General features: G+C 34.5%; 1 protein-coding gene across 5 annotated transcripts in view; it reads right to left on the bottom strand.

Moving 5' to 3' along the window:
- LOC139990156 (uncharacterized) overlaps positions 1–13070 on the bottom strand; it is a 150565-nt gene that overhangs the window by 37022 nt on the left and 100473 nt on the right. For all 5 annotated transcript variants that reach the window (XM_072009130.1, XM_072009129.1, XM_072009127.1 and 2 more), the window contains exons 6-9: positions 12503–12642; positions 1766–1937; positions 1546–1672; positions 1014–1094 (exon numbers count right to left, since the gene is read on the bottom strand). In XM_072009130.1, the coding sequence (XP_071865231.1) occupies positions 1014–1094; positions 1546–1672; positions 1766–1937; positions 12503–12642 (520 nt within the window). The remainder of the gene's footprint in view (positions 1–1013; positions 1095–1545; positions 1673–1765; positions 1938–12502; positions 12643–13070) is intronic.

Below are 13070 nucleotides of genomic sequence, written 5' to 3'. Positions count from 1 at the left end.
AAAACTTTGCCCTTTCTTTGTTACTTAAAGGTACTGTACATTATTTCATATAATAGAAAAAATTTGTAATTAAGATAGATAAAAAATTTAACATTCATCAGAAGCGAAATAAAAGTGAACAGCACTCGAAGAATATCCCTCGTAAGCGAAGTGCGGATCGAAGCTGGATCGAAAAAAGTGTGAATAAAATAGATCGAAAAAAGTGAAGATAAGTCTTGTTTTTTTTAAATTCTTTGCGGTCACGCGATCGATCTTCCATTCGGTTGAACGCGACGATTCCCCTATTTCCCTCTTAAAAAAAAAAAAAAAAAAAAAAAAGAATAAAAGATCAAGGGAACCACGCGTCACTCTCCTTATCTCGCTATTGAGACTTTAACGCATGGTAAAGAGATGAATCCTCGCGTTCCCGAGCGTTCAACATGGCCTCTCTTAAATCGTGTCTAGAGCACGTTAGAGTTCACCGATAAATAATCGGAACTAAAAGTCTAAAGTAAAATCATTCTTTCTCTCAAGTTGTTGTTTCTTTGAATTAACTCAAAAACTAATGAGATTAAAAATACATTTAAAAAAGGAAAAGAAAAGAAAAATAAATATCTATAAATAAATCGTAGAAGCATATTTTTCTACAATTTTTATTTCGTTAATAACGATATTAAAAAAAAAATAATAATAATATTCAAGATAACACTTTTTGCTTTTTTAATAAAAAAATAATATCTTTTGCGTATTTTTCTTAACAAAAAGAGGGAAAAAAATACGGCAATGGGAATTGGAAACATAAACATTCCCCTCAATCGGTTAATCGTTCAAGCATCAAACGTGCCGCACAAGAGGAATCACTCTGATCACGATGTAAGAGGGACCAGTGGATATCGATTTGAAAGAAATAAGAAGAAGAATATTTATATAAATATGTAAAGGTAAATAGATAGAGAGAGAAAGAAGAATCTCTGCAAGAAACGTGGTCGTATTAAAAGAAGAACGGGGACAAGCAATGTGATAGTGGACATTACCTTCTTCGAGCCCGTCGTCTCCGTCGCTCATGAGCTCGTCGTCCGAGCAGATGCTCAACACGTTCACCAACATCTCTGTGACTGTGAAATTGAGAGACAAAGCGCGGAATAATTATCTGCGACAGTTCAACTGATTAAATTATGTAAGATAATTATGTACTAAAATATATTATATAAAATTTGAAAAGTTTCTTTGAAAATGGACATTTTTTACAAGGTGAATGAAGCTACGTATAATAATTAAACGACATATTAATCAAATATTATATATTATATGGATTATTTAATCTCTTAATACGAATACCAGAAAATTAATCTTAATTACAGAGAATTAGTGGCGTAATTAATATTCTTAATAATTGATATATCATATTAGATTATTATTTAATTTTATTAAGTATATGCACGAGGATTAATTTCACCGTGGAGAATTAGCTATAATGAGGCATAATAAGCATTGCTCAAGTATAATTGGCATTTGGTATAGATAATTATTTAATTTTCTGATGCATATGCAAAATCATTCACTTACCTTTTTCACCTACAAATGGCAAAGACCACGTAAAGACATCCATGAAATTGGGCAACCAATAGGGATGCGGTGAACAATTGAACTGCCTGATGTTCATCACGTTGTTCTCGTATTTCAGTACAGCTGCCTGCAATTGTAAAAAAGAAAGATTCATTTTTAAACGTTAAATAAATTCAATTTTCTTCATTTTTATATAATTTTCAAGTTGTCGACGTCTCACCTTGTTGTTGTAAACGTCGAGGTAGTTGGGCGCGCTGAAGATGGTGATTAGCGACGGGAAGCCCGTCGTTTGAGATTTGCGGTACATGCGATAGCCCGCATCCTGAGCCTCGTGCGCCCTTATGATGCTGAGCAGGTTGTTGTTTTGCAGAAAATCGCAGCACGCCGCGTAACTGTGACAACAAACCGCGACAAATTAATTCTCTTCGTATCTCGAGAAATATATGTAAAATATTCTCTTGTCTTGCGAAATACAAAATTTCCTTTTACATTCACATACACACACACGCACAAAGCGATGGAATTCAGAATTCAATTCGCGCAATCGTTGTAGAACACATCGAATCTACCAGAGATTCGACTCAATAGAAATCCTTTCTCTCGTATTGTTTCCTCAAATCGTATTGTTTTCCGAAATTAAATTTTCCTTTCACATGCAATATTTTTCTTCACAGCGACAGAGTTCAAAAAGCAAAAATGGGAAATGTCTATAGAATATGTTAAATTTATCAAAAATTCGGCTCGATGGAAATGTTTCCTGCCGTTTGCCAAATGCTCCAGGTACAAAACTCCTTTTTACGATCGGCTATAGAATTTCGAAGAAAATTGCGAAAAATATGAATTGTACTGAATATAAAATGTAAGATTTATGCTCTATTTATCTTTCATGATCCTCGTTCCCCTCCGGGATACCCTTCCAGTTACATTTCTCTTTGGTTTACGCTTACGGTCTACTTTTCCAACGATCAAGTTTATCATCTCTCGTACGTAACATTTAGACGTGAAATCTACAACTTAAACTTGACATAAGAATGTACATACCTCTTATATGTCTTATTCTCTATGCTTTTACTACTTATATTCTCGCAGCGTCTAAGTTTCGATAACGTACAAATCCAAACAGACGATAAAAGATAAAATATGAAACTTTAAAAATATCAAATATAAAACTACAAAAAGTGATATGATATAGCATGATATTTATATGTCGCAAAATTTCTGAAAAATTCTTGCTCCCGGTTTCCTAAATTGTCGAACGTTCGCAATGAAAATTTCTTTTCGTAAACAAAAGGCGATAAAATTTCGAAAAAAATCGCGATATGATCCTGTTTTATTTATCGATTGTTTGGAGTAGTTTATAGAACGACCAAAGATACTCATGATAATAGATCTTCAAATTATCCGAATTTCATGCATCGAAACTAAATTTGTATTAACATCGTACTAAGTGATCTGCTGCTGATTGAATCTACTTAACTGAACGCGAATTTCTATTATTTGAACGAGAAGTCATAACTTGTTGGGAGAATCAGTGATTTTCTATTATATGAATTGCAGACATATGAATTCTTTCTCTGATCACGTAAATGGAATTCTATTTAGGTTGATTTCAAGTGAGAGTGGTAGAAAAAGGTTCTACATATTTATGAAGGTGGTGAAAGTAACAGGGGAAAGAAAAGGAGAAAATAAAATTCTCCCTCTAAAGTTTTTTTTTAGTTTGGTCGATGAACAGGCTGGTCGACGTGTAAGAGTTGTAAATTATGAAGATTTACATATTTTACATTTTTTGTTACCATAGAGTTACTAACATAATATCATAATTACTATTTTAATCTCTTCCAGTTCTACTGATTCCATTCCTTCTACCATTTAATACATAAAATGGATCCCTTTGTATCAAAGCTTAATTTGATAGAAATACACTCAAGAAGATGTTTGAACACATGCAGTATAAAATTTCTACATCCATATTCTACATGTTATGTAAATCATTCAGAAATTTCATTAGCACTGTAACAAGATACGTTGATGAAATTTGAAACCTAACTCTAACCCTAATCAATATGAAAAATATATATAGACACTACAAAATATTTATTGCAATACTTATTAAAGAATCAGGAAGTACACATTACAGGCAGCTGAAGCATGTAACAAGTGTTGGGTATAATCCTACAGAATATTGAAATTTATTAATATAGTGAATTATCGGCTGTTTAAATACTTTTGTTACCATTGCTATACCAAATATCTTATAATTTCTAGACATTACAAAATATTTATTGCAATACTTATTAAAGAATCAGGAAGTACACATTACAGGCAGCTGAAGCATGTAACAAGTGTTGGGTATAATCCTACAGAATATTGAAATTTATTAATATAGTGAATTATCGGCTGTTTAAATACTTTTGTTACCATTGCTATACCAAATATCTTATAATTTCTAGACATTACAAAATATTTATTGCAATACTTATTAAAGAATCAGGAAGTACACATTACAGGCAGCTGAAGCATGTAACAAGTGTTGGGTATAATCCTACAGAATATTGAAATTTATTAATATAATGAATTATCGTCTGTTTAAATACTTTTCTTACATTTGCTATGCCAAATATCTTATAATTTCTTCGTATACGAGTATTTCCAATTTGTTCAAAATTTTACAAATACTTTTTATCTACATCTAGAGCATGTTCATACGTAGATCGTATGAAACATGTTCACATATTCACCTTTTTATTTTCATATACGGATATTTTCAAATTTGTTGCAAACTTTACCGATACAATCATGATAGCCAAGTCTCGTAATAGTGCGAATGAAATTTCAGAAGGTTTCCTATAACACGCGCAATTTCTAAGCTCCCGTGTACGTTCTAGTAAATATTTAACTTATTGAACATAAATTAACTACGATAAGATGTTGAATATGGCTGGCCAGGGCCTTTCAGAGGCACGCGATAATTGCAAAAAATGCAAATTACACCGAGCGTTAAAAGAGAGAATAATATTCGAGGCAAGAATAATAGTAAATTTCCATTAACGACACGGTTAAAGAGGAAGTTCGGTAGGACGAGGATGGGTGGTGAAAAATTGCTCGCAACTCTTGCGATATAAAATAGGCAAGCACGGTTCGTTGTGATGATAATATTCGCGGGATTCTTTGATGAATACAACACGAACAGTACGATGGTAATCCCGTAATGGCCGTGGCGCTATAAAGAAATCGTTCGAGATGGCTGGTGCACCTTCGCTTCGTCGTAGGATCTCGAAAGGCAGACTCGTAAAAAGCTCGCGTGTGAACCGTCTATCCTACTTCTTCTCTGCGTTCTATTTCACCCTTGTAAACGCAGTGACCTTCATTCGTTCGTACGGGTCACGTGAAACGCGTGACAACCTTTTCGATCACCTTGCCTCGCTAATTAGTCGGTTTATGGCCGAGTTTCTCTGAAGCTTACCGAATTATGTTAAACAGTATGTACAGAACTTAAATTTCTGCTTCAAGGTCATTATCGACTATAGAATTTGCTTAAAAGTTGGAAAAAGTTACGCGATCGTTAAAAGATCGTTTAATTCGATGTTTCATATGTAACAAAGAGGATATAAATTACAAATACATAATACGAAGAATTTGATGAAAAACGGCATCAGGTGGAATTTATAAAATTTATCAAAATACTAAAGTATTAAATTTGGTTTACCGTTTACCAAATTTCCCAATACTTACTATAATAGTAAACATTTATTACAGTCTCGTGTTTGTTAAAAGTTGGAAATTTTCAAAATCTTTAAAATCTAAATTTTAAACGTGAACTTTCCTATTAATTTATATTAATTTAAACTCTCCACATCGTCCCTAGATACCTATGCAAAGTTGTAGGAAACCATAGCTATTTTGGCTGAGGAATTCCACATGCCGAGCACGTGTTTCGAAAGCTGGTAGAATTGAGACTGCACAAAGCCTCTGGCGACTTTACAAAGACATCGTGAACCAATTGAAATATAATTTATATCGATCGAAATTCGACGAAATCGAGTATAGAGAGAATTACACGGGTGCAACAGCCTCGTATCCAATAGGAAAGCACGACAGCTTTTCGACGAGCGCGAACTATCTGTCGACTGTCAGATTCGATGGAATTGTGTCATGGGCAAAATATTGCGCGTTTTATCGCCGGTCTATGACACGATGATTTATCGTGGCACACCGTTTACACCGAAAACGCATTTAATTTTAGCGGAAATTCTAGAGTCAGCTTTTACGGTCGCTTCCATTGCCAAAACTATTGTTGGTCCGTTGTAAACCCTCGAACGAGGGTTTCTTGTGCTTCGCATTAGAGCGACGAGAATGCAGAAGCTGACCTATGGTAGCTATGTGAAAGTCCTACTCCTTATTTTCTTATTATTCTATATTTATTCTAATATATATTTCTCTATTCATTTTTATACATACTCTTATATTTATTATGTTCGTTATCCGAAGCTACTTAAAAAAAAGAAAAAACGAAGATCAGATTAGCATTGGGTGTTTCCCTTTTCGATTTTCTAAAAAATTCATTCAAAATTCCCTACTTCCAAGAATCGAGTTTGGAAAGAAGAAGAACCGGGGAGGAACAGAAATTTGCCAGAGAAAATGAAAATATTGCTTAACACTAGGAGAGGTCTGCCATTCGAAATTTTCTAAAAATTCATCAAAAATTTCCTGTTTTCAAAAATTCAATCGCCAAAGAAGAACCGAGAAGAAGCGAAGACATTGCCTGAGGGTGGAAGTCTTCCCTTTCAAATTTTTATAAAATGTATCCAAAATCTCCTATTTCAACGTCATCAAAAGATTTCTCCGTTGAACCAGAAAAGAATAAAAAAACATCGGAAGAAATTATTTCTCAGAAATGTCCTAGACCCCAAAAACAGATTGTAAACGACTCGAAACATTGGAATTATTTAAATGAAACGCAAAGTAGATTAGTACGACAGCAACGAGCCATCGACGGATCCACGTACGTGAAATTGGTTCGAAGGTTGGCCGGAAGTACGGTGCAAGGGAGGCTTAAAACGTTCTCGACAATTTTACTGGGGTTTGCTGTAAGCCGCACGCGAGGCTGCACGCGAAATTTCACCTTAACTCCTCCTCTCTTCTTCTCGCCGTCTTTGTCCGACTTTTTCCCTCTCGCACACTCGCCCCTCTCGCGGCGGAGTAATTTTATCCGGCGATCGAGCACGATAACAGAGGCACGGGCCGAGAGCGTTTATAAATTATAATGCGGCCGATAAATCATCAGCATCTGACGGGGGTCATCTCGCGAATCGATCGTCCACGTTCGCGCGAGCGATCCGGGGCGGAAAGAGAGAAACGGATCGCGGACGAATCAATTAGTTAATAAGCTTGGTCGAGCGCGTTAACACATTGTTGACCGGTCACGGGTGAACTCGTGTTTCTCATGCATAAAGTTGAGTTGTTCGATTTTATATAAAATAGCACGCGTTAGTTTTTTGCGCAAAATAACCGGTCAACCATGTGTTAATATCTTTTACCCTCGCGCGTAGTACGGATAATTCCTGGTATTTATATTGTTGTTGTCGTCGTCAGTTTGTTTTTCTTTTTAAGTAAATTTATCATTATGAATATGAATGACGATTCGGGGATCGATGTACACGGAATTAAACGGGATTAAAATTCGAAATTATTCAATTTTCCTTGCTATAGCTGTGCGTAATCTCTCTATCACTGTACTGGGACATTGTATATTTTTGTTTCAAAGGTAAACGGGATTACAGAGAAAATCGTTGAGTGTAAGTTGATAAAGCAATTTTGTTAAAGTAACTGCTATATTATCTGCACTGAACATTTCATGAATAATAATAATGATATTATTGAACGGAAATGTATACTCTCTTCTCCAATTTTTATATCAGAGTCATCAAGTGAAAATTTAGAAGTCTCATTTATTTCTAGTTAACTTGTAATTATTCGTACTACAATGATAATTATTCATACTACAATGATAATTATTCGTACTATTTACCTTTAACTTGCTTATTTTATATTTTCATCGCAAGCAGTAGTTTCATTTTTTAAGATAATCCAAAAAATGATAAATAACAAAGAGTATTTCAATTTGTTAGAAGGAATAAAAATAAAACTCTACTTTACTCGCAGTTCTAACGTTTTACAATTAAATAAACGCAATAACTTGAGTAGTTATTTTTCAAGTAGAAATTATGCAAGATCGAAAATCGTAGTCGAAGTTGGAAATAAATTTCGCGAATGGCGACATTAGGGAAGAGAAAAAGGAATTGTTAAAAATCTTTGGCAATTATATGTGGAAACAAATGTCACAAAGCAGTGGCTTTTAGCACGATAACCATCCCACAGGGCCATCAGCTTCCGGCGAATGTGCAATTTGTATGAAACGACGCGCTCGTAGTTTTAATGGCGAACAACGATTCAGTGCTCTCATAAATCCGCTCGTATCGCCCATAATTAATGACGCATCGCAGTACCTGAAATAATGAGCTATGTAGAATCCATCATAAAACCCTGTGTGACTTGAATTTCGATATTAAACCAAAATAGCCCCTTCGTTAACAGAAAAATTTTATACCTTTGATAATTTAATTATGAATATTATTTTCACGAATTAATATCAGATTTATAGGAATATGAATATGAAAATATGGTTGTTTTTCATCCATACATAATTGAAATTAATTTTTCACAAGTGAAACGAATGAATTTCACATTTCATAAATATTCGATTTTAATATCTGCGTAATTAGCGTAATTAGTATCTAAACGTTCAAAGAGCGAATGACTTATTCCTATAAAGATATTTGTTTGAAAGAAGTGGCGCGAATAATTGTAAATTGCAAATAATAATATGTGTAACGTCATTGCTTCTTTGCTTTTCTAATTTATGCAGTTAATCAGTGTGGCTTTTCAGCGGTTTAATTGGTCACTGTGGTCGTTGTGAACGGTGCTTAAAGGTAGTTTGCGGCCTTGCCTTTACCTTGGCTCGAACGTTTCTCGCGGCCCTTGGCCACGTCAGTTATAGGCGCGCGAAAAAGGTCAGTCGACTGACGTCTAGCGCTTAATTTGTTTACACGAACACACAGGCCGTGTTCGACGTAGACGCCAGCGATGCTGGTCGTCGTAACAGTCTTCGAAAAGCTGCTAACCATATCCGGATTCGAAGAAATCTTCTGGAAAATAATTTTCTTAAACTAACTTCCTAAAAAAGAAGAAGAAAAAAAAGGGAGAAATTCCAGAAAGATGTTCAAACGTTAATTAATTTTAATCCAGAATCATACATAGCGTCTTGAAACACTGAAAATTTTGATATATCCAAAAATTCATGAAAATGTCACTTAACAAGTAAACCATTCCGCAGCCACGTTAAAATCATTGAAAGAACTAGAGAAAAGCGACGATGTTACGAACGCTATTTTCTTAAATTTATTAAAAAATCTATTATCACATACGTATGTCTTCCGAAGATAAATGAACGTATGAAAGTACCTACGATAAGTGTTAAAACCGAGTATGCACCTTAAAGGCACGAGATTCATGCAGCAACTCTTACGCATATGTTGCACAAATTGCAAATTGATTGAAAAGATATAAAATATGTGGGAATTGTCATTTTTGAATCTTACTGTATGCAATAAAACTATGAAATTGATAAGAAATAAAATCAGCAAGTTTGACCAGCCAGTTCTTGAGAGAGAGAGAGAGAAAGAGACAGAGAGGGTCAAATTTGTCCAGCCAAATCGTATTGTATAATTTAGTGTATGCGTCGGGTGGCCGATATTTTCGAACGAACCAGCAATATTATTTTCGAACGTACGTCGATAGATGGTGGTTTGTCCCGAAATTCGCGTCAATTATGTACTTTATCGAGGACGCCAATGTAGAACAGTGGATGGCTTTCAGTAGAACGAGTCGACGCATGGTCAGACAACCGGCTGGGATTTCGCGACTAAAGCAACTTTGTGTGCCGCGAACGAATTTAAACGAAACACAATTGCCCTTCATTAGCCAGGCTAATTGCCGGCGGAGACCGAACGTGCCCTAGTTAAATCGTAGTTCGTAAACAACGCTAATCAGTCGTCGTGTAATTATTGGGACTTCGATGGAAAGGCACGCGTTTGGCCAGGCCGACTGGAAAATTCGTCATCCTGCTACTTGTAATTTTACCATCTACCACGAGGTAAATAGTTTTTGAGTAAATATTCGCATTGAAGATTGCGTCGTTCAACGATTGTTTAAATAAATAATGCTTACATGAAAATCATAATTTACGCGCTAGATATTGGATAATTAACACTGACCTTACCAGAAACGATCAAATGACTGGTTTCGAAATTTAAATTTAAAATTATACCTTCATAGTTATTTCTTTTGTTTGTCTAATTTTATGTAAATTCTTATATTAAGCAAAATTGAAAAATTAGTGTTAATGAAGGAATATAGTAAGTAAATAACTTTTGTGTTGAATATAGGATAACTAGTAAGCGATTTATTACAATATCTTGTTACTTGAACAATTAATTACCATGCAGTTAATACTGGTAACTTGGTCATTCATATTCATATTCATATTTGTAGCCAAGGTATTTTGTAAGCAAACGCATTACAAAGTTGGATAGGCGTAGTTACAAAACAAATTATATGTCAAGGGTTTAATAGTTTGGTAAACACGTAGCTTTCAACATCATGGTGAAAATTCAATGAGAGGAGGTTACATCAGAAATTTCATTTAAGTCGAAATTCGAAGAGACACGTTCGATTGAAACGTCACGTCGCGTCCTGTTGTCTGCTCAAGCGTGTATGGAGATATTCAGAATGGAAAAATTTAATAAAAATGTTATACTCTATTGTACATTCTACTTTCATGAACCGATCATTTGCAATATCTGCGAGTGTTATACTTTTGAAATTGCAAGTCGTCGTCCGATCTAACAGGAAAAGTAAAAATTAAAAGAATGAAACTTTTTAAATCGAATACTGCGGAAAAGTTAAATGTATTTTTTCGAAAGTTTTCAGAAACTTTCTACAAACTTTTAATTAAATCTCAAACAATGATTCGTAGCAATACGATAATATACGAGATTCGGAAGCGGAAATAAACGAGTCAGAAATCACAAGCGGCGCTCGCGAAAAATTGTTCGACTCGGATACATCGATATTTCATGAAATACAAAGGTACAATGTGTGGACGTCACTTACGTTATTTCTATCGTTCGTTACTATTTCAATGCCCACGTCTACTTATAAAACGTTGATCTACTTTAAAGTAGAAAAAAAGCGTCGTTCATCTTCTTTATTAAAATGCTAATATTTAAACGCCAACAGCCAGTGCAGTTTTTTACTCGTTCTTGTCCATTCATTTATCAACGGGACACAAAAGAATTTAAAAAGATACAAAATGTAATCCAAAAGTTTCCTTTGTTCCTGTCAGAATCACATCGCCGATTTTCTTAGTAGATTTCCCGCGTGCCGTGGCAGGAAGAATTCCTGATACGTGTAAAACCTTCCATCGAGCTCGGTCAAAGGAACCGCCACTCAAATTTTATTTGATCGCTTTGACGATTAGTTAAAAAAAACACGATTGATACAGTGTGGAGTTTTACGGCAATTTATATCCTTATGACTATCCTTATATCCTTCTTTACATTGCAAATATTCTATATTTCCTTAGTATTTTTAAATATCATAGCGGATATTTCTTTATTTTATTCTTTAATATGTTTTTACACCTTTAAATGGATAAAAATTCGCAGTTTAGTTATAATTAATAGAATACTATATTTCAGACCTCCTACATTTTGCATACATTGCGTATTCTATGCATTTTCCTAGCTTTAAACGTTCCATAAATTCATAAATATCAACGGCATGGTTACTAATTTCTTTGAAAAATGTAGAAAATAAAGCAAGGTAAAATAAAAATGAAAATGTCGTCAGTAGACGAGGGCGTTGACACGGAATTTGCTGTAAAGCCGACTCGTTTGGTGTTCCACGATCGCTTTCGAGTTCGCGACGGACAAACGGCTGGCTAATTATTCGGTGAATAGGATCAAGGGACGAGGGAAAGTGGAAGAGAAACGTGAAAGGCTGTGAGAGATTTTCCCAGGGACAGAAAAGTGACGGGAATGTTCTATAAGGGATGAAAAGAGGTAGGTTGTTTTTAACGTCGCCTAGCAAAGTCATAGTCTGACGTTTTATGGTTTTGAGAGATTAATGAAATAAAGTCGCGCGGCCAAAAGCCAAATTAAAAATTCGCTATTAAAAAATTCACGAAAAAGACCTATACACCTAACAATGAATTGTATGATATGATCCAAGTTGTGAAAAATGTATAAAAACATCTCTCAGTGGATCATTATTCATTTGGAAAATTCATATTTTCTTCTTTAAAGAAATCAAATTTTCCCCATTATTTTATGTAGAAAAGTAGATATTAACAGAAAAATATATACTCGTTATTTCTTCTTATATTTATTAATGTGTTGGTATTTGTTAATATAAAAATATATACTCATACTGATATACATGTATATTTCTACTTAAACAAGTAGAATAAAAGAACGATGAAAATAATATTGTGCTGGAAAAATATTCAGTTGAAATCGTTCATACTCGTTCATTATCGATTTGTTTTGTAAGATTTCTTGTTAATTATAACCAAAAGAAAGTAGATCATTTTATATGTTACTAAACGCATAAGGGTGAGATTATTTGAAAAGAGAATTGTGTAATTACATAATCGGTACAACTACATCATTACACTAACGTTCTAGAAAAATAATAAACCTTCGTTCATCGTCAATTTCACTTTAAAATTTCTTTCTAGCTCTAACTAGAAAGCAGTGTATTATCTTGCATATTGCCATATTGTGTATTATATTTTAATATAATAATTAATCTACATGTAAAGGAGCTGTGTATTTACCTGTAAAAGTATGAACAACCCCTAACGCTGTTGTGAGAGAAATGTTCGGCGTTCTTCTCGTTGCCGAAGTCCTCCAGTGGATCCGACCAGAGTAGATCGCACATCGGCCCATACGCCGGCGGCTCTTTGAACCTGTCCAACTGAAACAGCAAAATCAACATCGATCGAATTAGTCGAAGGAACAGGTTTCTCTGATGCAGTCATCGTGTAAACGCATCACGTGTCTAATTATCTAAACGCTCGAATGTAGCGAGGACTCGTTGCTCCAAGCTTCTAATTAACGCTGCTGTGTGTTTCGACATCGACATGTTTACCTCTACCATAATCATTTCTGATTAACTCCAGAAAATCATCGGATCCAATATCCCATTTCCCAACAGATTTATCATATAACTAACTTAGAATCATGTAGTAACACGAAGATGTAAAAATAAATCGAGATTTGTTTGCCGGAAATATTCGTTTTATATGTAGCCTAATAAGAATGTGATTGAAATATTTGTTTGCCAGAAATATCGAGTTATAACATGCAACAGTTGCTTGTCAATAATATTCATTTTGTACGTGG

Source organism: Bombus fervidus, chromosome 8 (genome assembly GCF_041682495.2).
Source record: "Bombus fervidus isolate BK054 chromosome 8, iyBomFerv1, whole genome shotgun sequence".
Taxonomy (NCBI): Eukaryota; Metazoa; Arthropoda; class Insecta; order Hymenoptera; family Apidae; genus Bombus; species Bombus fervidus.
The sequence above is the reverse complement of the archived record's forward strand: the minus strand, read 5'-3'. Positions and strand labels throughout refer to the sequence as shown.